Source organism: Acipenser ruthenus, chromosome 18 (assembly GCF_902713425.1).
Source record: "Acipenser ruthenus chromosome 18, fAciRut3.2 maternal haplotype, whole genome shotgun sequence".
Taxonomy (NCBI): domain Eukaryota; kingdom Metazoa; phylum Chordata; class Actinopteri; order Acipenseriformes; family Acipenseridae; genus Acipenser; species Acipenser ruthenus.
In genome coordinates, this window is record NC_081206.1 from 16,744,683 (window position 1) to 16,772,414 (window position 27,732).

Genomic DNA, 27,732 nt, shown 5'->3' on the forward strand with positions numbered 1-27,732 from the left:
CAGCTGATTAAAAGTGACCTAAGGGGCGCTGCTGGAGGAGGGGACGGGCGAGGTAAGTGACTGCGGCGGCAGATGCTGTGGCTGCGCTGACTGCGCTGCCAGGGGGAGCTGGGCTGCGAGAGTAGGGTCTTGCATATGCGCAGCAGGAACAGGAACAGCTCGGCTGACAAGGCTTCACAATAGGTAAAAAATAGGGACATTCGATCTCTGCCAACGGGAATGGGAATGGACTTTTCAAAGAGTACTTTCAGCAGCTTAGGTGTCGTCCAATCTTTATAGTGGAGCTGCGGTAGGGGCTGGCTAGCGGAACCGCGCTTTGAGCCCCGCTCTTGCCTAGCTGAAAGCCGGGTGGAAACAAGGTTGACTGGCGGGGCTGGTGCAGTCATGGACCGGGATGAAGAAAGGGATGCCTGACAGAGCCGGACCGGTGGAGGGGTCAGAGGCAGGAACTCGTCTGAGTCGGAAGGAAATGCGTAAGCTGAAAGCTTTTCCATTTGGAAGCAGGCAAGACTGCACGTATTAATCTTGTTTGAAACGATGGTCTTTGTAACCTTTTTTTTTTCTGAGTAATGCGTAACACTACCAGTCAGGATTCAAAACGAAACACTAGACAGAAAAGGTGCAGGTGATCAGGTCTTAAATAGTAAATAGATGCTAATTAACGGGAGATTAAAAAATTAAAAGATTAGAAGATTAGAGACCCCCAGCTCCACGCCCCCTGAACCTCGCAAGCTAACATTTAAAAACATTGTACAGGAAGCAATGTCTTTCACTGCCCCTTTCCCTGGAGCCACACAAGTAAATAAAAGGTGGGAAATGTTGAGAACAAGGCCTTGTATCACTCCACCCCAATGTAAACACCTTGTAGACTCATCACATTGAATCAGAGCTGTCCCGGCTGCCCATGATGGCTCTACACCCTATTCATGTTATGGCAGGTGTTTGTATTGTTTTTGTTGAGCATCTTTCAGCAAGGGAGTGAACAGAAGCAAGTTAGTCCAGATATCGTGTGAAAGAGATAAAAAGGAACAGGTTAGTCCACATATCTGTAAACTTACACTGCCTGGACAATTTATTAGGGCCTGTTTACCTGATTGGATTTGGCGTCGCCCTGGTGTGGGGCATGTTTTCCTGGTATAGCCTGGGTCCCTTTACTTAAGTATTTGTGCAGAACAAGTCCACCTATGCTGCAATGCATGGCCAGTTTAAAACCAGCAACTAACTAAGACCAGTGCTGGTCACTGCTGAAATGTGTAACAGAACAGAAAGGTGAAACGATCTACACAGTACAATAGCTCTATTAGCCCTGAGGGAAATCCCAGCAGTTAGCCGCACTGGTATATGCTGGTCAGCTGATGATTCACTGCTTTTCAGCTGGTCATGATGGCTCAGGAGACTTGGTACTGGGTGAGGAGCTGGTTAAACTGGCCCAAGAATAAATAAGTCAATTAAAAACCTCTTTAATGTAAAGTTCATTTTGAATGCTGTAAACCTTATCTTATTTACCTATTGACAGCCCAGCGGGTGTTTGTTCCAATTCCCAATTTAGCTGTTCATTTCAGCAGGGTATCACTCTAAAAACAATGCCTCCAGAAGAATAGTCAAAGTAACAAGGATAATACCATATTTATATTGAGCAATTTTCATAATAGGATTTCCATCACATGTAGTGAGACATAACGAAATTACCACATTAATGTTTATTTACTACATGGCAAAGACACTATTTGAGAGAGAACATTAACGACGACTTCTGCATCAAAATGTGCAGAAGAAAAAAAAACGAGTACAGACACCAAACCCGTTTGTTTTCAGGTTGCTTCTTCTCCCCTTCACTCCACCCACCTCTTGCGTTGTATGCACCGATGTTGACAACAGCTCCCTACATTTCTTGTTTCCAACGAGGAGCCTCACAGTGAAACAGCGCTGGAGGAGCCTCCCTTCAGCTTTAACAAGAGAAAACCACCGTGTGATTTGAACACATCGGCGAGAAAACCAAGCAGTTCTGAGAAACCATGCAGTGAGCGACTTCCAGTCTTCGACCGCCGAGCAAATATGGGAGATATTATATTAGCTACAATTAGCGCTTCGTTGCAGAGCTAATTAACAACCCTTAGACTTCCACAGCTGATCATGGCAAAGCAGTATGATGTTTTATTCAGACTGCTCCTGCTCGGTGATTCTGGGGTTGGGAAAACGTGTTTGCTGTGCAGATTCACAGACAATGAATTCCACTCTTCACACATTTCTACAATAGGTAAGGCTGCACTTTGTTAATGCATCGGTGCTGTTAAGGGCTTAATGTATTCCAACGCATTGTTCATAATGATTGTGATACATGTTTATAGTATTACAGGCTGCTGACAATAGCATGACTCAAAGCAGAGGTGTTTATTTTTTATGAATTCTCTCTCTCGTTATTTCATTTTTTTTAAAATCTATGAATATATTTTTTTTTACATGATCTGTACATTTTCAGTATGTTTTCATTTGGTATAGCTCATGCATCAATAATGTTGCGAGGATTCTTGTGGTGTAGTCTTTGCTGTCTATTGGCTATATAACACTTTTAGTAATTATGTGTTTTGTGTTACCTTAATAAATGAAAACCCGCGCCTATCTTTATTGTCTATTTTTCAGTCTTCTCGTTACAAAATTGTATAAAAAAAGCGCAATGTCATATTTTTTTTTAACCTGGATAAATATAAACGTTATTCAGATTATGATATGTGTAATTTAGGAATACTTAGATATTTCATAATGTGAGTTCTTTACATACAGCTTATGGTATAGTTTCATCAGTGTCATCGGCATTTGCTACTGTCAATGCGAGACACTAGTGCGTGCATACCTGATCTTGTGATGTGATAGTATGGTTGGATGCTGTATAAAAACGGACTCGCAGATTGCTGCAGATTTTAGTTTTTGTTAAGTTCTATATACCGTAAAATAACCTTTGCACGTTCATACAGTAGCCTGTTTAAACAATTTAGCTTATCTGGCGAATACATAATAGTTCAAGCCAGAGTATCAAACATATTTAATTTTTACACAGAAATATAATTTATTTGAGTCTGTTTTAAAGAGACGAAAGCAATGAAAAGAAACAAGTTATTCAAGATATTTGTAAGCTAACACTTCTTGGCCATTTTATTAGGACCCGTCTACCCGATTAAATTTGACATTGCCCTGGTGTGGGGCATGTTGGTATACCTTTGATTTCTCTTTGAGACACCTTCCAGCAAATCGGGTCTGCTGTCCATCACCAATGAGTCTGTAAGGATCTGTGTATATTTAGCTGTGAAGTAGGACAGAGTGAGGGCAGGTTCTCTGTGTGTGTGATAAAAAAAAAAAAAAACTCACTTCTCTTTATATTAGTATGAGTAACTATCACTGTCCCTCCCTTTGTATTATTATTATTATTATTTATTTCTTAGCAGACGCCCTTATCCAAGGCGACTTACAAAATATCACATTATTTTTCTTACATAGAATTACCCATTAATACAGTTGGGTTTTTACTGGAGCAATCTAGGTAAAGTACCTTGCTCAAGGGTACAGCAGCAGTGTCCCCCCCACCTGGGATTGAACCCAGAGTCCAGAGCCCTAACCAGTACTCCACACTGCTGCTCCAAACAGCAAACAGCAAGAACTGTGCTATAGGTCACAGGATCTGATTGCAGCTAGACAATTGCAGTGAAACTACTACTTAATCATTCAGCAAATGCATTTCCATAATTCAGATCTATACATGTGATCTATATATATATATATATATATATATATATATATATATATATATATGTGTGTGTGTATATATATATGTATGTGTATATATATATATATATATATATATATATATATATATATATATATACACAGTATATATGTGTATATGTGCATCATCCACATTATATGTCTGTGCACAATACAGATTTAGAAGTACAAAGAATCAATATGAATCATTCATAGCATCTCCTCCAACTTACGTTACATTCTGTTTGTGTTAGGTCATTTCTAGCATCATGTTTTCACCCCCCCCCCCCCCCCAGTAATAATATTAACAGAAGTTCTTGTGCTGCAGTACTTTCTAAAATGAAACACAAAGCGAGAGCTAGTGAGCAGCATTTGGCTGTGGTCAATGTTCTTTAAAAGCGTTTCTTACAGTTTGTCACATGTTCCAGTTCAGTTGGATGAGGTTCAGAGGAGTGCTAACCTAGGCTTTCAAATCCATGTTCTTCCTTATGCTAAAATGCAGTTTTTTGTTTTAGGGTGATCATTAGAAAACTAGGGGCCTTATGTGCTTAGTGAACATGTAACTCTTGATTTTACAAGCGTTTATCACGTGCTGCGCTGCGCAGATTTACGCCATTATTTTGAGCCTGTAATATATAGAACAATGATTATAGAAATGTAGGGTAACTGTCAGGTAATGATGGCAGACATTGATGCCTCAATACACGTTGTCGGTCAGAATTTTTGGTGTCAACAGCCTTGAAACTGAATGACTGGGGCAGCTACATTTATTTCTCCTTTTATCCCACTCAGACCCCTTACTCACTAACTTGGTATCATTGAATAAAAATATGCATTTTTAATGCTCAAGCCTAATGCAGTGGTACTCAGAAATCGTATTTATTTTCAGGGATGTAGAAAGACTTGCAGATGGGGCTTGTAACATCCAGTTTTTCCTACTCAAAACCCCTTTCTCACTAAATTTGTTAATATCGTTTGTGTTTGTAAAATATCATTTTCTTCTTAAAATAAGACCCCAAAAAGGTAAAAGCATGTATTTCGTGATTTCAAAAAGATCTGTATAATTTCTGTATGTAGGGCAATATGGTACTGTTGCTAGCAGTTTTATTGCTCAGCATCAACACAGCGGGCTTATTATTAAACTGTATTGCTTAAACAAAAGCTTTTCTTCTTGGAATTGCGCATCTCTCGGCTCTCCTGGGTTTTCAATGTGCATCCATCCAGCTTTTTATAGATACCTCAGATGTAATCCAGCCATGCTTGTCTGTAATGGAGCCGATTCAAGAGAAATTTAATGATTCACGCCACAGCTAGTGAGATAGTGTGCAGAGCTGCCCTGTACAGAAGGAAACAAATAGGAAACAAAACCACAGGGGGGGGGGGGGCACACAGGGAAGGAGAGAAAGAAAAGGTCAAAGGAAGCAGTAAAGAAAACACACACATTAACATGTTTTTAAAGGTGCAGTGTCACTTTATAAGGAAGTGCCAGCAGTCTTTTATGTAGTACAGCGTCTCAGGGTGCTAACAATTATGATCGTTAGTTTCCGTTTAATTTCCTAAACGTTTACACTGTAGTAGTGATTGTGTTTTAAACATTTAAAATGTAAAATGTTGTGAATGTGTATCCAATCAGCCTTGATAAGAAGCCCTCTATTAGAGTGCTGCTACAGTTTCATGATGCACTGCAACAGGAGTGTCCAATCACGGTCCTGGAATTTTACTCCACTCCAGGTTTAACAGATAACATGACATAATGAACTACTTCAGAGCCTTGATGGAGGATTAATTGGGTTCAATGAAACATTCAGAACAGGGTTGGCACAAAGACCAGGAGTGGAAGGGCCAGCTTTGGCCACCCCTGCACTACAACATTATTAAGTGGAAAAGACTTTGAGTAAATATTGAATAAAACCCCACTGTACACAAACTACTGTATACGTGTAAACCCTACAGCTGACCTCTGTATTTGACATGCATATCTTTGACAATAGGTAAACATTTAGGAAGAATTCTACATGTTTAAAACTTGCAAAACATTTAAATTCATAGCACCCCTAACTACAAAATAACAGCATTTTACATGTAGCATAAAAAAACACATTTATCACATTTATGTTAGGTTATGTAGTATGAAACACAAACCAACTGATCTCCAGGTTTGAGATTTTTCATGTGCGTACATGTTAAGTTCACAGTAGATACCGATAAATGGTCCACTTTATGAGCCAACGAATAATATAGAATTTTCTTACCTCTTTTTAGCAGTACTATCACGGTCTTTGCTTGTATTTTCTTACCTCTTTTTAGCAGTACTATCACGGTCTTTGCTTGTATTTTCTTACCTCTTTTTAGCAGTACTATCACGGTCTTTGCTTGTATTTTAAGATGTGAACCTTGCCAATAAATGAGTACTTTACTATGGAAGTTATTTTACTATTGATGGAGCTGCTGTTTATAAGCATACCTTTATAGCACATGCTATTAGAGTATCACATTCTGGGGGTTTAAGGGGGTGTCTGTCTGTACTTCCATCCATCTGAATGTCATACTTGCGTTGTATATATCTGGAGATGTCATGAAACTTGATATTAACATTATTTAGCTGCTTTATTGAGAGCATCACATTTTGGTTATCTGGCTGTTTGTACGTCCAGCCTTCTGCATGTCACCAACAGTTTTATTATTTGTTTATTTAGCAGACGCCTTTATCCAAGGCGACTTACAGAGACTAGGGTGTGTGAACTATGCATCAGCTGTAGAGTCACTTACAATTACGTCTCTCCCGAAAGACGGAGCACAAGGAGGTGAAGTGACTTGCTCAGGGTCACACAATGAGTCAGTGGCTGAGGTGGGATTTGAACCGGGGACCTCCTGGTTACAAGTCCTTTTCTTTAACCACTGGACCACACAGCCTCCTAAATTTTATCATTTGAATAATTTTATCTGGAGAATAGCTTATCAAATTGTGAGTAAACACTAAGTTGCTAAATCTTATTTTATAGTTTTGTGTACATACTGCTTTTTCGTCATATTGATAGCTCAGATGTTGAACTTACAGCCATGGCGGGGTATGTATGTTGCTGACAGAAGCAGTACTGACATTTTCAGTGATACCAGCCCCCCCCCCCCCCCCCCAACACACACAAAAAAAAGCCAAACAATTTTTGTGTATACCACACAGTGTCAACTATTAAATATACAGTATATATTCACTTTTAATTAATCCCAGTGCATTACTGTGAAGAAAACCCTGCAGAACCATTTAGGTCACAGCATTCCCAGCAATGTGATAGTAACTGGATGTTTTTCTGACAGAGAGGAAATGCCTGCATTCTGATGTTGCTATTTAACAACACTAACTAAAAAATGTTAAGTGTTAAATATTAAGTGTTCTCAGTTAAAAAAACAGGAATGCAGACAGCAGTATAAGAAACATTTGCTTTTAAAACAAGAGTATGTAATAATAAAGCATAAACCACTCTTGAGCATGACCTGTCTGCGTGATTACTTGAATGCCATTGCCTTATGACACTACTTACCTGTGAATAGGAAAATAAGCATGTACAGTTCACATGTATTGGACTGAAGCCCAGAATTGATGATAAGTGTATCTTAGTCATTTCAGCTGCATTACAATAGATTGTGTACCATCTGATTCGAACGCTGCGTCTCAAGCAGTTATAATGCAAGGGAAGGAGTACTGTCACCACCTGCCTTGGGCAGCCCATTGGTCTGAATAGTGTTTGCTGTCAGTGTGGTCTTCAGCGGTATCGCTTGTTACAGAGGGTGATGTGTGTCCGAGGAGGTCACATAAACTGTTATCTGTTTATTTGACTGTAGCCTGGAGGTATGGTCGCTCATTCCGCTAATAAAGTATAAAAGAAAGTACGGAATAAGAGTAAAATTAAAGCCCATCATAAGCCTGGTCGTCAATGTAAATGAGAATTTCTTCTCGATTGATTGACTGATTGACAACTTGCTCTGTTTGAATGATCTAAATGGTGGTGAATATGAAAGTCTGATGTTGAAATGATTAAAACAGACCCTGATTTTACCTATTTATCACGAGTTAAGTAGTTTAAAGGCTTGCTAATCAGTGATTCAATGTTCTTATCTCTTTTTCACTTTAGTAACATTATTACTGGTCCCCCATTTATTGTACTGAGAATGGTCCACTTGTTTTTTTTTCAGAGGTTTCAGAATATACAGATATTTGAAATACAGTGTTATACAGTGTGATTGCTTGTGCTAATAAGAGATAAGACAGTGACTTGGTAAGCATGCCTTTAACTGTTTGTAGATTGCACATTCTGCCTAAGCTTTTGTGGACGTATTAAGAGAAGAAAATGAAAGTTCATAGAGTAGCTAATTTATAATATTGTGGTTTTAAAAAGTGATTAGTCTTTGTCAAGGTGCTTGACTAGGAGTTTAGGAGTGGCTCTTCAGTTCTAGGTGGATGCAATAGGTTTTTGTAACATAGGCTAGATCTGTCAAAGTGTCATTAGATTAGTATTGCAAGAAAAATCAAAAGTGGATGTTTCTAATGGGGACGTGACTTGTAATGTAAATTAGATGCAAATACTTAATTAGGAAACGTTAATCTCACACGTCAAGACACCACCAGTTACCTGGAAATGGCATAGTTGTGTTATGCTCTTGTTGCTCTGGCTGTGGTTTTCATGTGCGTTCATTTCACAAATGGTATTGCATCACCATGCTATCCTGGACTGTATAATGTGTTGGTGCCTGGTTAGGTTATTTAATCACAAGCTGGGGACTTACAGCAACACCTGTAAGAGACATTCACATGATTACCAGTTGTGAAACTGGAGATTTTCAATACTGGTAAACAATAGACATCCTGTTTGATTTGTATTGATGTCGGGCCTTGTATTAAAAATGCTTCTGTGGTTGTTGCTGTCTCTTGCTGGCACATTTTCTCAATTGTATTAAAGAAAGCCAAGCAGTTTTTGTTTGGCTTCTGATAAATTTCAAGATATCGCCTTTTGTAAAAGGCAACAAGCTTTTGTTGATTTTTTTTTTTTTTTTTTTTCACTGTTTCAATAGAAAATCCTTTGGTTAATACAGTAGATTAAAATGGAAGGCCCTGTACAACTCGTGCTTTTGTGTCCATTTGTGATCCTGGAGGGATCTCCATGGAAACCATTGGAGGCAAATGCTAAAGTGCTTGAGCAGACATGTTGTTAAAATGAAGCGTATTATTTCTGTTTTAGGGGTTGACTTTAAAATGAAGACGGTAGAAGTAGATGGAATCAAAGTAAGAATACAGATATGGTAAGTACAAAATGGTTTCAGAAACTAGAATTGCTTGTTTATTTTTTTTATAGGAAAAAAATCCCTCCAGGATAAACCCTTGAGTTGTAGCTATTCATTTCCAAGAGGTGTTCCTAGAAACATCAAACTAAACTATCTAGAACACAAACGTCACAGGACATCAACGTCAACAGTGATCAATAGCAACTTGCAGAGAATCTTAAAGTGGTTGTAGCTAATAAAATGATTCCATAAATCTTACCTGTCATGCACTTCCATTTCATTCATTATAACAAACATGTCTTTTTCAAACATGATATTTCAAATATCTTGTTTTGGAAGCCCTGCTTTCAGGTAGTCCTGCACTTCCTCACCATATCACCTAGTTAAATTGCCCCCATCCCTTCAAGAACTTCTTCCCTGTTCTTAACCAACCAACTGCTTCCCTTATTGACAGACATGCTTTACAGCCAGTAACATGCTTTCGCCACTAGTCGAAACATTTGTCATTGAGTTTTTTACGTTTCTTGAAATGTTTCTAAATAAGTACAGCTAGCAGCATCATGTTTAAACCCTCAGTACATCATGTGACCATTAACCTGTCCACCTTCAACACTTCTTATGGGTCTGGAAAAATATGTTGGTAAGAAATATACCACATTGAATAAGTGTGCTTCTAACATTCACTAGGGATAGCGTTGCAGGGGGACAGGTTAATGGTTACACTATGGTTTACCTGATGCACTGAGTTTAGACATGAGTCTAAAAGCTCTATTGAGGCCACATGGGTGCTATAAAGTTACAGGATGTGGTGACACAAACAGATACAAAGTGAATCTAAATGAGAAGAACTTTAGTTAACATTACTGTACGAGTTTATACCCGTACCAAGTTGCTCTTTAAAGCTAAGAGGGTTAATTTCGGTTTTTAGGATGTTTACTGGGTGATGCTACAATATATTATTGATGGCACAAATTACTTTCAATATTTAAGATTTCACTTTTGCACAAGATAACAAGACTTTTGAACAGTTACATTCTCTGTTCTCAAATATGGAGTATTGTAAAACAAATAAAAAATACATCAAACCTGTACAGATGCCTTATTGAAAGGTTTTTAGCTGATGTAACCTAACTACCTAACCAGAAAAACAGGTTCAGCGGAACAAGGGCATGTTGTTGCAGTTAGAGACTTTTAAATTGGGCTGGTTTGTGAACTGCAAGTTTGACGTAAATACAAATATTCCCTTCCATCAAGTGCATTTTGTCTAACAAGATCATTCATTTCTGTCTAGCTCTAAAGTGCAAGCTTTAAGTAATACATAACGGTTATGTTTTTAAAAATGTAATGTTTGTAAAACACAAATGCACACACATATCTATTTATCACAAACAGTGAATTTATGATCTTGGTATGATGAAGTCATATTTGACCCACAAAGAATATACAGTGCCTTGCGAAAGTATTTGGCCCCCTTGAACTTTGCGACCTTTTGCCACATTTCAGGCTTCAAACAAAGATATTATATTGTAATTTTTTGTGAAGAATCAACAACAAGTGGGACACAATCATGAAGTGGAACGAAATTTATTGGATATTTCAAACTTTTTTAACAAATAAAAAACTGAAAAATTGGGCGTGCAAAATTATTCAGCCCCCTTAAGTTAATACTTTGTAGCGCCACCTTTTGCTGCGATTACAGCTGTAAGTCGCTTGGGGTATGTCTCTATCAGTTTTGCACATCGAGAGACTGAAACTTTTGCCCATTCCTCCTTGCAAAACAGCTCGAGCTCAGTGAGGTTGGATGGAGAGCATTTGTGAACAGCAGTTTTCAGTTCTTTCCACAGATTCTCGATTGGATTCAGGTCTGGACTTTGACTTGGCCATTCTAACACCTGGATATGTTTATTTGTGAACCATTCCATTGTAGATTTTGCTTTATGTTTTGGATCATTGTCTTGTTGGAAGACAAATCTCCGTCCCAGTCTCAGGTCTTTTGCAGACTCCATCAGGTTTTCTTCCAGAATGGTCCTGTATTTGGCTCCATCCATCTTCCCATCAATTTTAACCATCTTCCCTGTCCCTGCTGAAGAAAAGCAGGCCCAAACCATGATGCTGCCACCACCATGTTTGACAGTGGGGATGGTGTGTTCAGGGTGATGAGCTGTGTTGCTTTTATGCCAAACATAACGTTTTGCATTGTTGCCAAAAAGTTCGATTTTGGTTTCATCTGACCAGAGCACCTTCTTCCACATGTTTGGTGTGTCTCCCAGGTGGCTTGTGGCAAACTGTAAACGACACTTTTTATGGATATCTTTAAGAAATGGCTTTCTTCTTGCCACTCTTCCATAAAGGCCAGATTTGTGCAGTATACGACTGATTGTTGTCCTATGGACAGAGTCTCCCACCTCAGCTGTAGATCTCTGCAGTTCATCCAGAGTGATCATGGGCCTCTTGGCTGCATCTCTGATCAGTCTTCTCCTTGTATGAGCTGAAAGTTTAGAGGGACGGCCAGGTCTTGGTAGATTTGCAGTGGTCTGATACTCCTTCCATTTCAATATTATCGCTTGCACAGTGCTCCTTGGGATGTTTAAAGCTTGGGAAATCTTTTTGTATCCAAATCCGGCTTTAAACTTCTCCACAACAGTATCTTGGACCTGCCTGGTGTGTTCCTTGTTCTTCATGATGCTCTCTGCGCTTTAAACGGACCTCTGAGACTATCACAGTGCAGGTGCATTTATACGGAGACTTGATTATACACAGGTGGATTCTATTTATCATCATTAGTCATTTAGGTCAACATTGGATCATTCAGAGATCCTCACTGAACTTCTGGAGAGAGTTTGCTGCACTGAAAGTAAAGGGGCTGAATAATTTTGCACGCCCAATTTTTCAGTTTTTTATTTGTTAAAAAAGTTTGAAATATCCAATAAATTTCTTCCACTTCATGATTGTTTCCCACTTGTTGTTGATTCTTCACAAAAAATTACAGTTTCATATCTTTATGTTTGAAGCCTGAAATGTGGCAAAAGGTCGCAAAGTTCAAGGGGGACGAATACTTTCGCAAGGCACTGTACAGTGCCTGGCTACTTTAGAATTGGAATCACTTAAATTAGATATGCAAATGAGGTTGATCTTGTGATCCCTGCAGCACTGTAAAGCCGTGTGAGCAGCACAATTGCAAACAGTCTACCAGAAATGGGGAAAGGCAAATCTAACAGCATTCGAAAGAGGCATGATAGTGGAGCTGGTGCCACTGTAGCAAGGACAAGTCATGTTAGTTAGGCTGCTGCAAGAGTCATTTGAGTGTATCAGCAATAGAAAGAGTCTAAGCTAAACGTATGCTGTCAGTTTTACAGTAACACAGACATAACATTTCAATTACAGTACAATGATTATACATTTAAAAGTACTGTGCATTTTATTGCAAATAAGGTTGTAAGTGAACTTTTAAACACTGCAAATAAACTAAAACTTGCATGTCCCATTCTGATCACAGGCATTTTTAACCCACAGAAACAAGGCGTCCTCAGCATGAGGTATTGAGCAAATCAGAAACGCTGACGACTTGCATCCACAGTTTGCAGTTTATAGGACTGTATTATTGTATCCAGGTTTTTCAGAATGGTTGAGGAAATGTTTGCGGAATGTTTAAATCTGCAGCTTTCTTTTTCTTGTACGGTGGTGCACTTTTGTCTGCGAGGATAATGCAGTTTTTTTTGCGCTGGCCACTCATTTCAATGCATCATGGAAATTTGTTTTATTCAAAATGTTTTTCCTTGGGGGCTGCAACATATTTTGCACAAACAAGAAATGCGTCTTAAGTGAATTTGTATTAAGAAGTAATTGACAGTAAGCGACTGCTAAATTTGGCTGGGACCATGTCGAAAATGTGTCGTATTGGAAAATTTGCTTTATCCGAGTTTATTTAAATGACAGTTGGCTGAATGTAGATTACACTCCAATTTCTTATTTTGTATCCTTAGCGTAGAAGTAAGTAACCGTTACAGAATTATGAATGAACACAAAAAAGCCGAAGCAGCAAACGTGGTGCCTCAAACAGCTGAGTGAGTTAGCTGGGTTTGTAGGACAGTAACTGGAGCCCATCCAGGGCTCTGCGGCCGGCTCTGTGATCACTGAATACTGTTTTAAACCTTGAGCATCAACAGTCAATAGATGTAAAAGCTGAACCAGCTGTTTTCTAGAATAAACAATGCCAATAGCAGTGTAACAGGCAGTGTTGTGTGATGCGCTGTCGTTATGGATTCTGTCACCTGAGGGTGAGAAGAGATGAGGTTAAACGCTCTAAAACCAGCAAAGCAGATAAGCCTGGCTCTTCTGCATTGTGGTTTTAGATACTGTGAGCTTACTTGTAGTTAGAGGCTAACGTGTTACAAGTCTACTTCAGCTTTACCAAATCTGTATCAAGCTGAGGGTTATATACAAACTATAGTACGTAGAAGAAGACGATGTGCTGCATTTCAAATTGTAATGAAAACAAGATCAAGAAAAGAGACTTTTGTTCTTTCTGAATTTCAGATTTCCCCATGTCTAGATACAGTAAATCAGTGTTTTACTACTGTGTGTGTGTATATATATATATATATATATATATAATATATATATACAGACGTGCTCAAATTTGTTGGTACCCCTTCACAAAAAACGAAGAATGCACAATTTTCTCTGAAATAACTTGAAACTGACAAAAGTAATTGGCATCCACCATTGTTTATTCCATATTTAATAGAAATCAGACTTTGCTTTTGATTTTTTATTCAACATAATATTGTAAATAAGAAAACAAATGAAAATGGCATGGACAAAAATGATGGGACCGCTAACCTAATATTTTGTTGCACAACCTTTAGAGGCAATCACTGCAATCAAACGTTTTCTGTAGCTCTCAATGAGACTTCTGCACCTGTTAACAGGTAGTTTGGCCCACTCTTCCTGAGCAAACTGCTCCAGCTGTCTCAGGTTTGATGGGTGCCTTCTCCAGACTGCAAGTTTCAGCTCTTTCCATAGATGTTCGATAGGATTCAGATCAGGACTCATAGAAGGCCACTTCAGAATAGTCCAATGTTTTGTTCTTATCCATTCTTGGGTGCTTTTAGCTGTGTGTTTTGGGTCATTATCCTGTTGGAGGACCCATGACCTGCGACTGAGACAGAGCTTTCTGACACTGGGCAGTACGTTTCGCTCCAGAATGCCTTGTTAGTCTTGAGATTTCATTGTGCCCTGCACAGATTCAAGGCACCCTGTGCCAGGCGCAGCAAAGCAGCCCCAAAACATAACCGAGCCTCCTCCATGTTTCACTGTAGGTATGGTGTTCTTTTCTTTGAAAGCTTCATTTTTTCGTCTGTGAACATAGAGCTGATGTGACTTGCCAAAAAGCTCCAGTTTTGACTCATCTGTCCAAAGGACATTCTCCCAGAAGGATTGTGGCTTGTCAATATGCATTTTAGCAAATTCCAGTCTGGCTTTTTTATGTTTTTCTTTCAAAAGTGGAGTCCTCCTGGGTCTTCTTCCATGGAGCCCACTTTCGCTCAAAAAGCGACAGATGGTGCGATCAGAAACTGACGTATCTTCACCTTGGAGTTCAGCTTGTATCTCTTTGGCAGTTATCCTTGGTTCTTTTTCTACCATTCGCACTATCCTTCTGTTCAATCTGGGGTCGATTTTCCTCTTGCGGCCATGCCCAGGGAAGTTGGCTACAGTTCCATGGACCTTACACTTCTTAATAATATTTGCAACTGTTGTCACAGGAACATCAAGCTGCTTGGAAATGGTCTTGTAGCCTTTACCTTGACCATGCTTGTCTATTATTTTCTTTCTGATCTCCTCAGACAACTCTCTCCTTTGCTTTCTCTGGTCCATGTTCAGTGTGGTGCACACAATGATACCAAACAGCACAGTGACTACTTTTCTCCATTTAAATAGGCTGAATGACTGATTACAAGATTGGAGACATGTGTGATACTAATTAAAGAAACTAATTAGTTTGAAATATCACTATAATCCAATTATTTATTATCTTTTCTAAGGGGTACCAACAAATGTGTCCAGGCCATTTTAGAATATCTTTGTAGAATAAGCAATAATTCATCTCTTTTCACAGCTTCTTTGCTTTATTCTATGACATACTAAAGGCATGCAAGTATACATGGTAAAATAGCTTTTAATTTCATCACTTTTCAGGAGGAATGAAGCATTATTTCAATGAGCTGTAAGGGTACCAACAAATTTGAGCACGTCTGTATATATATATATATATATATATATATATATATATATATATATATATATATATATATATATACAGTACCATACATTTACAAATGTACAGTAACCATAGATTAGCATTTACCATGCATTAACTTAGTTTACTATGCATTTCCCATAGATTAGTTTTTACTATGCTTTTCCACGCTATACCATACTTCCCAGTGCTTCATCATCGTTTACTTTTCTAAACTTGGCCATGATTTTAACCTGACATACTCCTTGTGTCCCTCATCAGGGTGCCTGATGAAATGCTGCCCCTTTACAATATCAGTGGTAACATGAGTATTAAAGTGGGATGTTAAGTGTGCTTCTTTCTCATTCTCCCATCTTTCAGGGACACTGCAGGACAGGAACGTTACCAGACCATCACCAAACAGTATTATAGACGAGCCCAGGTAGGACACATGTCCAAACAGACTCCCCACCCACTCATTCTGCATTGGTCGTGAATGACTAATATACAGGGTAACACTGCACCTGTGGGACTGACTGCTCATTTCAGTCAGCAACATATTTAGTCAGCAAATGTCTTTCGCAGTCGTTCTGCATTTTGTTCTAATACTTTAATACATTTGGTTGCTTTATTACTAATGTATTGCTTTTGTATACCACTCATGCGGCTGAATTTCCATAATTCAGTGTTATCCCTTATAAGAGTTGACCACAGTATTTTTGCAATTTTACCATGCATTTACTGTATCATAGTTGACCCTGGTTTGCCATATTTTTAAATATGCTTTACAATGCTTTCTTAAGCTTTACCGCACTTTCACTGTGCTTTATTACACTTTGCTGTCACGACCGGATCACTTTATTTCATTTCATCACACTGCGATGCAAATACGTTGTATTGCTAAGCATACTGCATATTAAAACTCTATTTAAAACCATTGATATTCACAAAATAACTAACATTTTAAGAATGAAGTATTTCAATATGAGAACACTTTAGAGGAATTTCAAGCACTTCAGAACACCAGGTCTGAAGATTGTACTTTTCTACATTCAGCTCACCTGTAGGAAGGGACAAGCTTCATACTGCCTTATAAAAAAAGATACAACTAAACATTACTGTACAGCACCTTCAGATGAGTTCAGGTCCCTACAGCATATTCTTATTGATATATTATTTATAGCAATTATGAACATTCGCCCAAGGGCTTGTTGTTATCTTTGTCTCTCGCGATTTTAAGTCAAAGCTTAAAACTGTTTTCCTTAGCTATTATGAAATAATCTGCAGGCCAAATAATTGTCTTCTTTATAAACTCCCTTGTTGCTTATGCAAACTTAGCTCCTTAAGATGAAATCCTTTTAAACAGGGAATTGTTTGAAACTGTTTTAAGCTCTTAAAATCTTTATCAAGTTCTTATTTTGTAAAGTATAACCATGGAGGGAATGTATCTGTGCGTATTAAAAAAAATAAATGAATACTGAGTACTACGTTGAGAACAGCCTTGTATTGCACTAAAACTAAATCAGTATTCTGAAGAGTTGATACTCTATAGATTAACTGTGCTATACAAACAATTGCTTTCAATACCTCAAAGGTCCCTTCTTCAGGTAAGTGGATATTTAAAGAAACAGATTTTTGTCAGATTTTTGGAATAATAGAATAGTGACAATTCTTCGGCTCTTGATATAAATGTCTGTTGACAGGTTAATAATTACATTTTTGGGGTAATATTTAACCCTTTTTTATCCACTTTTGAAACTCCTTTTTGAGCCCCTTTCTGTTTGTTTTCCAGGGAATCTTTCTAGTCTATGACATCACAAGTGAACGGTCCTTTCAACACATCATGAAGTGGGCTAGTGATGTAGACGAGGTAAGCTTTTCCATTTGTATCTTCAATCGGCAGATTCGGCACGGTGCACCTTCCTTCTAATGGACTTCAGATGCACTGTTTATAAAAACACTTGCAAAAAACCTTCTTTTTGAATTGTTTTGTAAATTGTCAGCTTCTCGTAGGATCAGGTTTACATAAATCACATGGAGGGATGTCTTATGTTTTCTCTGCTTTTAATGTAATTATTTGAATTGTAATTGAAACAAACAGATAACACCTGCAACCATAGGTTACATTTTTACACCAGTTACAGTATACTCCAAGTACACTATACATCCTCTAGTTACAGCTATCACATGACAGGTCCTGGATTTGAATAGTCAATTATGGGTCAGATGGCTCACTGAGTAAACACACTGCCGTTTGGAGTGCAGGGTGAGTAATGCAAGCGTGGTTCAAATCCAGTTTGTGCTGCTGATGGGGGCGCTGAAGTGACATTTGCACTCTTCCTGGGATAAGTTCACCTGACTGCGCTTCAGTGACTCCTATTGGTCATGGGCCCCATGAGGCCAGGCGGAGACCTCCCAGGCTCCAGGCTTCAGTTGACAGCAGGAACAGAGGTCACCTGTTGATTTTCAGTCTTCCTCATTGGAGGTTCAGTGGTGAAGTGATAGGTTGGGTATTTCAGAAATGTGTAGAAAAAGGGGTGGGTGAAATAACAGAATCGGCCTCTGAGGTGCAAGCTGTGCTGTAAATGGGCAGACTTCAGTGCACAATACATATGCAGTTACAGTAATGCAACACAAATTTAAAATGATGCTAAAAAAGACTTTTAATATTAATATAAACAGATAGAAAATATGCAGCTGGGAATGTGCCCGATTATGAAGTGCAAAGGGAAGCTTTTGGAACGGTGTAAAAAAAGAAAGGAGCAATTGAATTATTAAAAATGCCTTGAAGAGGGCTTTAAATATTTGAAATCCGTTTGAATTCTTGATGAATTGGCTCTTGCTCTTTCTTCTGCAGTACGCCCCTGAAAAGGTTCAAAAGATCCTGATCGCGAACAAAGCAGATGAGGAACAGAAAAGGCAGGTGGCCACTGAGCAGGGCATCAAGGTGAGGAGTTCTTCTGAGCTACAGACAGCTTTCTATCTGCACTAGGAAAAGATCACAGTTTTGGATAAGCCCCCATTCTTAATTCCTTCACTGACTTCCAGGATTCCCCATAGCGAAAACCAACAAGCTTCCATTTAGCCTACAGTTCAATGTTTAACACCAGCTGCCTCATCAGGGCACCTCCTCCAAGAGGCCAAGGGTCAAACCAAAATTCTTTAGACTCATAAAGCAGTTGACGAGATTACATGTGGATTTGAAATGGATTGCAAAAGGATAAGTTTGTCATTTAAAGTGCATTAAAGTGCCAGAAAAATGACTGTGCAAATTAATGCGTTTTTAATACAACATGATTTCTCAGATTGGCATACCGTAGACAAAAATACTATATTCCATATTGATTCTAAAAGGAATCAGGATATTACAAAGGACTATAGTAGGCTGAATGACTGTATTGCAAAGGTAAACAAATAGGCTTCAAACATCAGACAGAGGTGTACAAACCACGACACAACAAACAGCTGGACCTACCTCCACCCCATATACTGGTAGGGAGCTCAGAATAACTCATTTTATTCATGTAACTTGATGGAGGAAGACCACTGGATCCAGAGTTTCAGTGCTAATAGAACAGCTCTACTATGATCAGCAAACAATCTGTAAACTTTATACAGGTTTAATATAGGAACAGCATAGCAATGTGTAATAAAGTGTAGTGTAAAGTACTGTTAAGCTATACAAACATGGCAAGCTATGGTAAATGCATAGCATGTCCATGGAAAAACCACCGAAATTCAGTGTGTGGACATTGCTTAGCAGGAGGAATAGGCCTGTTTGCACATGAGCAACAATTATAAAACCACAATGCAGTTCTGTAATACAGTGCACATATTTGTAGTTGTGTAACTGTATACCCAGCAGTATGTGTCTGCAGAGATGTGATGTGAAGCTCTCACAGCCCCTAGGTACCTCACTGCCTCCTGGGCAGACTCTAACCAGCACCATCTTCCCTCACAAAAACTAAATTCACTAAAAGCACCAGCATATTTAGCAAAATGAAGATCTAAATGATCAGCTAGCGGGATTAAAGAGAAGCAGAAACACAGTTTTAAAAAAAAAGCATTAAAGGAGTGTTTTTTTGTTCAGATGGGTGCCTAAGACACCATTGTATCTATTACATCCTAATTAGCAAAAGCATCACTTTTATCCTCAGAGACATGCTTGAGACTTTGATCAAGAACTACACAGGGGTAGTAGAGCTGCTTCTCAAGGTCACAGACGTGGTATTTAGCAAATGGATTTCATGTAAAGGGTACTCTGATGTAGGTCCATGCGTTTCTAGATTAAAGGAGCACTAATTAAGCAAGGTTTTAAAATCCATCTTCATGCTTTTTGTGAGCACTAGCAATATTATCTCTGGCCCCCTTTTCTTTTGTTCTTTGCTTTTATTTAATACTTTGGAAATTGCTGATGTCTCAGAAACAATGCTGTAGTTAAAGTGTCTGCAACGTTTTGGTACTTATCTAATCACGTCATGTTTTCGTTGTTTAAACTCACTTCAGTGTTCTAGCTGACCATGTGACCTACAGCAACGGCACCAGGATGTAGCATGTTTTTTTTTTTTTTCCTGTGGTGTTGCGTTTGAAATATTTGCAGATCCTGAATTGATGAAAAAACAAGCCAAGAACCAAAAGATTGTGAGCACAATAAAAGGGGAACCAGCAATATTGTTAATACATCTACCGGTAATACATCTTAAAGTAATTGTAGCTAAAGAAATGTTACCTGTTTTGCTCTTTCATTAGCTAAACAGGTCTTAACATGTGCAGGTTGGAAAGAAACCCAGGTTATGGCACTGATGTACTACTTGAGGGTAAAGGAAGTTCTCAGTTTCCATGCCTTATTGTCTAGTTATTTGTTTGCACTTCCTAGGTCATTTCACCTCAGCAGTGTCTTAAGTCAAAGCATGTTACTGGCTGAAAGCATGTCAGTCAAAACGACAAGCAGCTGACTGATTACTGACAGGACAAAAGCCAGTAAAGGGGTGTGGACAATTGACCCAGGAAGTACAAGACAGTCAAAAAGCAAGGCTTGCAACCGGATATTTCTTTAACCTAGTGTACGACCAGATATTACATTTTAAAATGAAACGACATTTGCTAAAACAACATTTTTTTTTTTTAATTTTAAAGGGCAGCACACCTAGTTGCTTCAGATTTAAATGTCTTAGTTTTCAAATATTTTTCCATCCAGCACTAAAAGTGTATTGCATGACATGTTTTAAAGGAGTTATGTCCAGGCTTTCAAATCAATTATTTCACCTCCTTTTGGCATTTATTTCAGGCATCATTTACAGTCATTTATACATTCTGTTTCAGGGAGGCATCCAAACATGGTCATTTTTGCCACCAAATGCATTTCAAACAGTGCTTGTTTGAATATTATTTCCCCAACGCTATTAGGGCGTTTCTGATCTTTCAGGATTACTGGAGTGTTCAAGGGTGGAATTTAGCTAGGTGTGGAATTACCAGTAAATCGGAGTCGTGCTTCTTTTCTGTTAAACTCTGCTGTTTATTATTTGCAATCAATGGGCAGGGTGGCTAGTTTACGAAAGATGCTGGTTTCAGAAATCCTCTTGAGAAAATTAGCGACCGATCGATTTTAGGAAGCGACTGCTCAGTTATCTTGCTCTAAGGTATAGATTGAGCTGGAAGGAAGAAATAACACTGTTGAGATGATAATTGATGATTTATTTTTTGTGTATCCTGTTCTGTGTGGTGATTGTCTGCTGCTGTTTCTGCTAAAATCATTATTTGCTATGCTAACTATTACAGCAAACATGTCATTTTTTTAACAGCTTGGTCTGCTGAGTTTCTGAAATCAGGTGGTTTGGGAAACCACAAGGGATCTGCATGAATTCTAAAACTGTAATTTTTTTAAATGATATTTTTCATTTACTAACTCAAGGTTTCAGATGGGACAGAAATGACAGGGGCACAACCCTGGTGGTGACATGGTCCAGGTAGCTGACTAGCTGGCATGTCTGTCTACATCTTAACCTGTGTATAAATGTCATCCTGTGTACAGAACATGACTGATTTATAATACGTTAATGCAATCTGTGTAGCTTCTCTTATAAGAGACGTCATTTCACACAGGTTGAGCATCATAAGAGGACATTCCTTATTCAATAAACCACATTCACTTCTAAACACTAACATTACTCTATAAGGAAAATGTAACAGGCAGGCAACATGAGAAAGCAGGTGTCGGTATTATAAATGTCTTTCAATATGTTGTTTAGTAAGAGGTACTAACTCAGCACTTCCACACTCCAGAGGCAGCTCTCTGTTAAAATAAGTACCCAGTGAAGACAGCCACCACATATATTATCAACAGTTCAGTCTTTAGATATATGGTGCTGAGTTTATTACCGGGTTTACATCACAGAGATTCATCTGTAAACCTGTTACTTTCAGTAACACCTTTAACAACATTGAAATAACATTTTTTTAAGCATTTCATTTCATGTATGCAGTAGATAGCTACAGCACAGGTAGCTGGAACTCCTTGGGTGGGATTGAGTTGTACAGTGTTTTAACTTGGCACACAGTGTGGTAAAGTGTGGAGATGCAACAGTTATTAGATTAATTGATTATTGATTGTCTTTTTTTTGGAAGCTTACATGTATATTTTATTACATTGAACGCTTGTATTTGAAGGCTTTCATGTAGAGTACATCTTTTTGTTTCTTTTTAAATATAAAGTGTTCTCAGTGTGTATATTACATTACTGTGTATTAATCTGCACATGCATGTTTTCAGTTGTATTTGAAGGCTTTTGTCTGCACACATTCTTTTGAATAATAAACTGTTCTTAATGCAATGATTTTTGTGGATTAATACCTGCCCACTATTCGATGAGGGAATTGGTTACTGATTGCACCCTAGTAAAGAGTTTTGTTTGTTAAGTAAGTGCCTGTAGAGCTTGCTACCAGGTAGCATCAGATTATTCTAAATCAATAAATCCATTCTATACAATGGTAATGTCGTGACTTAACAATGATCACCAGCTGTCTTTGCTTCATGTCTGTTACAGCTGGCAAAGGAATATGGAATGGACTTCTTTGAGACAAGTGCCTGTACCAATTACAATATTAAGGAGGTAGGAAAAGCATGTTGTGTTTCATTTTTTTATTGCCTTGATGAGTAAAACAGTAGTTATCTTACCAAGACAATTGTCTGCTATTTAGACGCTAACTTGAGGGGTGGTTAAGGGCATGAAGAAACAGACTTCCAGGCAGATAAACGTCCATCAGAGCTCCGAGAGAGAGAAAGAGGGGGAGAGAGGGAGAGGGAGAGAGAAAAAAACAACACTTTTTAATCCTGACCGGAACATCCCCTGCCTGCCATTCAGTCCTGAGCCTCTCTCAAGCAGACACATAGAGGATACGCCATGAACCCTCACAGCTCTGAGGGAGGGAGAGGGAGAAAAAAAACACACTTTAATCCTGACCTGAACACCCCTTCCCTACCGTTCTGTGATAGAAATCCAGGCCTCCATTAGGTGGAAGGTGTGGAAAGCTAGTAAATTAACCTGTGCTGCAGCCTAGCCCCCTCTTCAGTTGAAAAAACAAACTGACATATTTAAAACTTTTCAAGTTTTGCAGCTTTCTTAAGCCCTCTCACATCAGACGTGTGTTGTCACACCCAGATGTGACAATAATTATCTCCTCGCCCAGCAAAATAAACAAATAAGTCTTCATAAAGGAGCATACAAAACAGCACTTTCCAGCATCAGACTCTCCCCAAAACGAACCAACTGTGTGAGGGAGTCACATTCAAATAGGCCCTGACTTTGTTTACATTATATTTATGGCCATAAATAAACACAATCAAAATTGCTAAACTTCTCTTTTGTGTTTCCCACAGTCATTCACTCGACTGACAGAACTAGTTCTACAGGCGCACAAGAAGGAGCTGGATGTGTTACGAGTGTCCATCAATGATGAACTGAGCATAGCAGACTTGGAGGGCGAGGAGGGCAAAGGGGATGGAAGTGGCAACTCTCAGAAAGCCTGCTGGTGTTAGGAAACAGACTGGGAGCACTGGGGTACCTCTGCCACTGCAGCTGCTTTCCAGCTCAATCTCACACATGCTAAAATCAAACATCTGATTAGCAATGGTTTCTGTGGTTTTTGTTGTTTTTTTTTGTCCAGAGAATTAGGTGCTTTTTTTTTTTTCTTTAATTGTTTGCTCATGCGCTGTCTGTTTTCTTATAGTTATTTTGGTGTCATTTAGTTTCAAACCAGTGAACTACACAATAGCCCAGATACGACTACTACTGCCATTTTAACCAGTGTTTGTGTTGAAATGTATATACCCATTGTTCATAAAACAGAAAAACAGCAATCCCTCGGTAGAGCGCTCTCAGCTATAACACACTTACTTTCCATGTAAGTGTGTTCTACGTTATTATCAGTGTTTTGGGAAATGGAGACTATGATTGAAAATACATTCTTGAGTCTTGAGTATTTTCCCAAATATTGCAGTGCTTTTCATAACTGGTTGTCCAAATTATATATATATATATATATATAATGTATGTGTGTGAGAAACTTTTTATATATAAACCATGTTAGTTGTGCTTATGGCGCTACAACTTCAATATAAGCGGTTATCTTGAAGTTTGCGTCTGTCATACTGTAGCTCAACATGCTCTCTGCAGCAAAATTAACCTCAGTCGGGCCTTGCATTGGGATCGACGCAATGCAGTACGATTGGCTGCTTAGCCGGATCTCATTTTACTTTACATTAGAGAAGGAAGCAGAAGGACCAGTACATCTTCTACACTCCTACCAAGATCATGACCAAAATCAATAGTTGTATGTCTTTCAATGTGCTCAGCAACTCCTTTTCTGCAGCATTTAGTGTCAAGGGTCCCTAATCTTACACATGTATGTACTGCAGTGTTGGTTTGATATTCATTCTGAAGTGGAAGTCCTCTAGTAGGACCACCAAATGGTCTCAAATGGCCTTAATAGAGAGGTGGTCCTTGAGGGGAGCTCTTCAGAGTGGCCTATAATGCCCGAAGCCGCAGGCTGGATGTAACAATAGTCTTCCTGAGGGGCATTTCATTTTCCACTATGAGCTGACTCTGCAGTACATATATAATATATGAGTCAGTCAAAATAATAAGTGACTAAATATGAATTTTTGGCATGAATATCTTAGTGCTGTACTGTGGCAAAGATGACGTGTGTAGTGACGTCAGGCCAGGAAGAAACGCAGCACTGCAAGGTGATATGGTGAATGAAAGTTCTGTTTGCGCGGTTTAATAAATGAACAAAAGAAAAAGGTTAAATAAAAGTAAAACACTGTACACAAAACAAAACGGCACTTTGGCCGAAACAGACCGACACCAACAAACGGGATGAACACTAAACACACCACAAGTACCATGCTGATGTGGGTCAGCACGGATAGCAATTGTTATTGATTGAATTATTTCCTCCTCTGTCTCTCCTGTACCTACTCACTGCACACCCAACCCTGAGTGATTGAAACATGCACTCGCCAAATATTTGTGATTCGCCAAATATTTTGGTCACAAATATTTATGGCTTTACAGTATTTTGTTTAAATATAGCTGATACAGCATAAGTAAATAACTAAATAACATAAATAAATAACAGAAAATGTTTTTGAAGTTCATCCCGCATAGTTATTTTCTTTCATATGTAGTATGTTTTGCAATTCCTTTTCTGTTAAGTCACAGAATCGCTGCTCAGCCATTTTCTCTTGTTGTTAGGAGTGGAGGTGGAGGGTGTTCCTTTGTAAGGGGCGGGACTGAATGATGTGAACCAATCAGATGACAAAGGTGGTGTAAGGATGTTAGGGCAATAGTTTGATCTATTTTTGCGCCTATGAGAAGGTTTTAACCAATCACAAGCCAGAATTTCCAAGCATTGACTCCTATACATACAGTATAGACAATGAGTATGTAGAACTGCCAGAGGTGATTGGCTACTTTATCACATGATTTGAATGGAGCAACAGACCCCAGAACCACTCAGCATGATTTCAAACACATTAACACAGTAAGGGAAAAGTAGAGCAATTCAAATGACATTAAAAGCTAATTACTCTTTAATACTAAAATATAATGTTGGAGACGGTTTGCTACATTATTCCATTGAGTTTGTTGAGATCCATTAGACTGGCATACCCCAATTACGAGTGGACACTGCACTCATGGTTTATACTTTCTGTCCGTCTCTTACAGGTCTGTTTGCAAGTATGACAAAAAGAAACAGATTGCATCGTCACATCCCCTAAAATACCCTTAGTCACGCCCCCTCCGATAGCTAGTTCAATCACGTCTCCTCCAATCCATGACTGACACATCGCTTACAGTACTAGGGCAATGACTTCTGGTATTGTGACTCCGCCCCCTTCCTGGATGGCTGGCTTCCGACTGACCCTGGAATGAAGTGCTGAACCATCCAGTAAGAGGCACGCTGTTCTACAGCACCCTCACAGGTCGGGAGGGAGATTGTTGACTAGGATTCATTCGCTCTCTGTCACAACTTTGAATAATGTATAACATTTCCAGCAGTCTGCATTTTTTTATTCAAGTGTTATTTGTGATTTTTGATAAACATCAGGTTTCAGTTTTGTGAATTGAAAATTAATTGTACACATTGTTTCTTTTGATGTTAATAAATAAAAAATCCAAAAGGCAGGCCAATATCTGGACAGGGTCAGGTTCCTTTATCAATCCAGCACCTTAACCAGTTTGGGTTTGTCTGCTCTTATTTCTGACACTTCTTTCTGTGTTATACCAGCAGCATCATCTGCCTTCCCCACAGGTCTGTCCTAGACATTCTGTCCATGTGTTAAATGAGATGTCATGTTCATTGTGTAGCTTGTAGTGGCAAAAAAATAAAACATGTTTTCTCTTGTCTCTTGCAATTAAAAGACACATCATGAAAAATGTTAAATGAGCAATTTATAGTATGGGTACTGGTTATTCTGTATTTAAAAAAAAAACTGTTTATAATGTCTGTGTCGTTACTGCTCATTTGAGAACAGAAAACCTCACAACAAGCTTAAATTACAAATACTTGTTGATTTGTTTCTCTCAGTCTTTGTGAAAATGTAAAGCTGCACCTGAAATGATTGTATACTCTAGCCATTATTTTACCTGCAACTATTTACAAATATTTGAAAACATATTTCAAGCAAATTATTGAAGATTCAATTGTTAATTAACCCCTTCCAGCCAATTCGATTCACAAAGATTCTGGTACTACTGGCAAAAAAATAAATATGACACAGACTTTGTGAAGAGCCTTTTCATGTAGTACTATCCAAGTTTACAGCCATTAGTTAGCATTCATTCTCTCTCTCTCTCTCTCTCTCTCTCTCTCTCTCTCTCTCTCTCTCTCTCTCTCTCTCTCTCTCTCCCCATAGAGTTCTGCTCTACGTTGCATCACCCTATAGAATTAACTCATTTGACTTCATAAAGTTGAATGAAACCTGCTAATAATGTTTTGTTAACATATTGAATTGCATCTGCTTAATGAAAAACTGACACACATTTTAAAATGTGATATTTCGAAATTCTGTGCTCTGGCTTCCGGTAGACTGCAATATCATTTTGTAGTTTCTTTGGGGAGTGTGTAAAAGCCGGAAAATCATTATGGCTGTTTCCCTAAATAAACGTTTATGCTTACAGACAAAAACAATAATTATCACTTGTGGTGCTGAAGACAGCTCCTCGTTCCAATAATGCAAGATGAGGCTTTACAATCTCTGCACCCTCATATGCAATTTAAGCAATCGTTGTAGTAGTAATAATAATAATAATAATAATAATAATAATAATAATAATAATAGTAAAGCAGACAGAATGGCAGTCCCTCCTGACCGACGGTTAATTCAAACATTTCTGTGACGTCACCCTTTGATCTTTGAAAGTGGCGGTGGGGCTTTGAAGAGAAGGGGAGTTCGGGATAGTATTGCTGATTCACTCACTAATACTCTGTTTGTGCTACGAATCCACAGAAAATATGTTACAACTTGTGACAAAGCTTCTTTATTTACAGTAACAGTAAGAATCGGTTTAAAGAGGACGGTGCCTGTATGTTTATTTCTTCAGTGGTGTCCCTTTTCCAGTGGGAACACGGCTGCTTTTAACAAAAAATACATAACAAAAATATACCCTAGCTCCTGTGTTGTAGCGCTAACTAAACTAACTTTCAGAAGATATCCGGCTTACTCACTTTAAATATCTTATTCACAAATGCAATATACTTTGTTTTAACGTACACAGTATTCAGGTCTACAGAGGGGACCGGGGTTGGTTGTCACAGTGCTATAACATTAACACCAGATGGCGCTCGCTCATGATACAAACACTGAGGTGTGTGTTTAGTTGTACGGAAATACACAATCTTGGAGTTTCATCTCTATGTCTTCACGTATATAGTCAGGATGCCTGTGGATAGTTGATT

General features: G+C 38.6%; 1 protein-coding gene across 1 annotated transcript; it reads left to right on the forward strand.

The window, feature by feature from the left end:
- Positions 1-1,879: 1,879 nt before the first annotated feature.
- LOC117400195 (ras-related protein Rab-15) lies at positions 1,880-26,063 on the forward strand. Its single transcript, XM_033999782.3, has 7 exons — positions 1,880-2,257; positions 8,991-9,051; positions 15,653-15,713; positions 17,064-17,141; positions 18,129-18,218; positions 22,314-22,379; positions 23,147-26,063. Exons 1-7 carry the CDS (start codon positions 2,134-2,136, stop codon positions 23,303-23,305), a joined length of 639 nt encoding a protein of 212 aa, XP_033855673.1. The 5' UTR covers positions 1,880-2,133; the 3' UTR covers positions 23,306-26,063.
- Positions 26,064-27,732: the final 1,669 nt, after the last annotated feature.

Coding starts and splice junctions, on each gene's coding strand:
- LOC117400195 (XM_033999782.3), top strand. CDS start 2,134: ATGGCAAAGCAGTATGATGTTTTATTCAGACTGCTCCTGCTCGGTGAT. Junction 9,052..15,652: donor AAAGTAAGAATACAGATATG/GTAAGTACAAAA, acceptor CCCATCTTTCAG/GGACACTGCAGGACAGGAAC. Junction 15,714..17,063: donor AGTATTATAGACGAGCCCAG/GTAGGACACATG, acceptor TTTGTTTTCCAG/GGAATCTTTCTAGTCTATGA.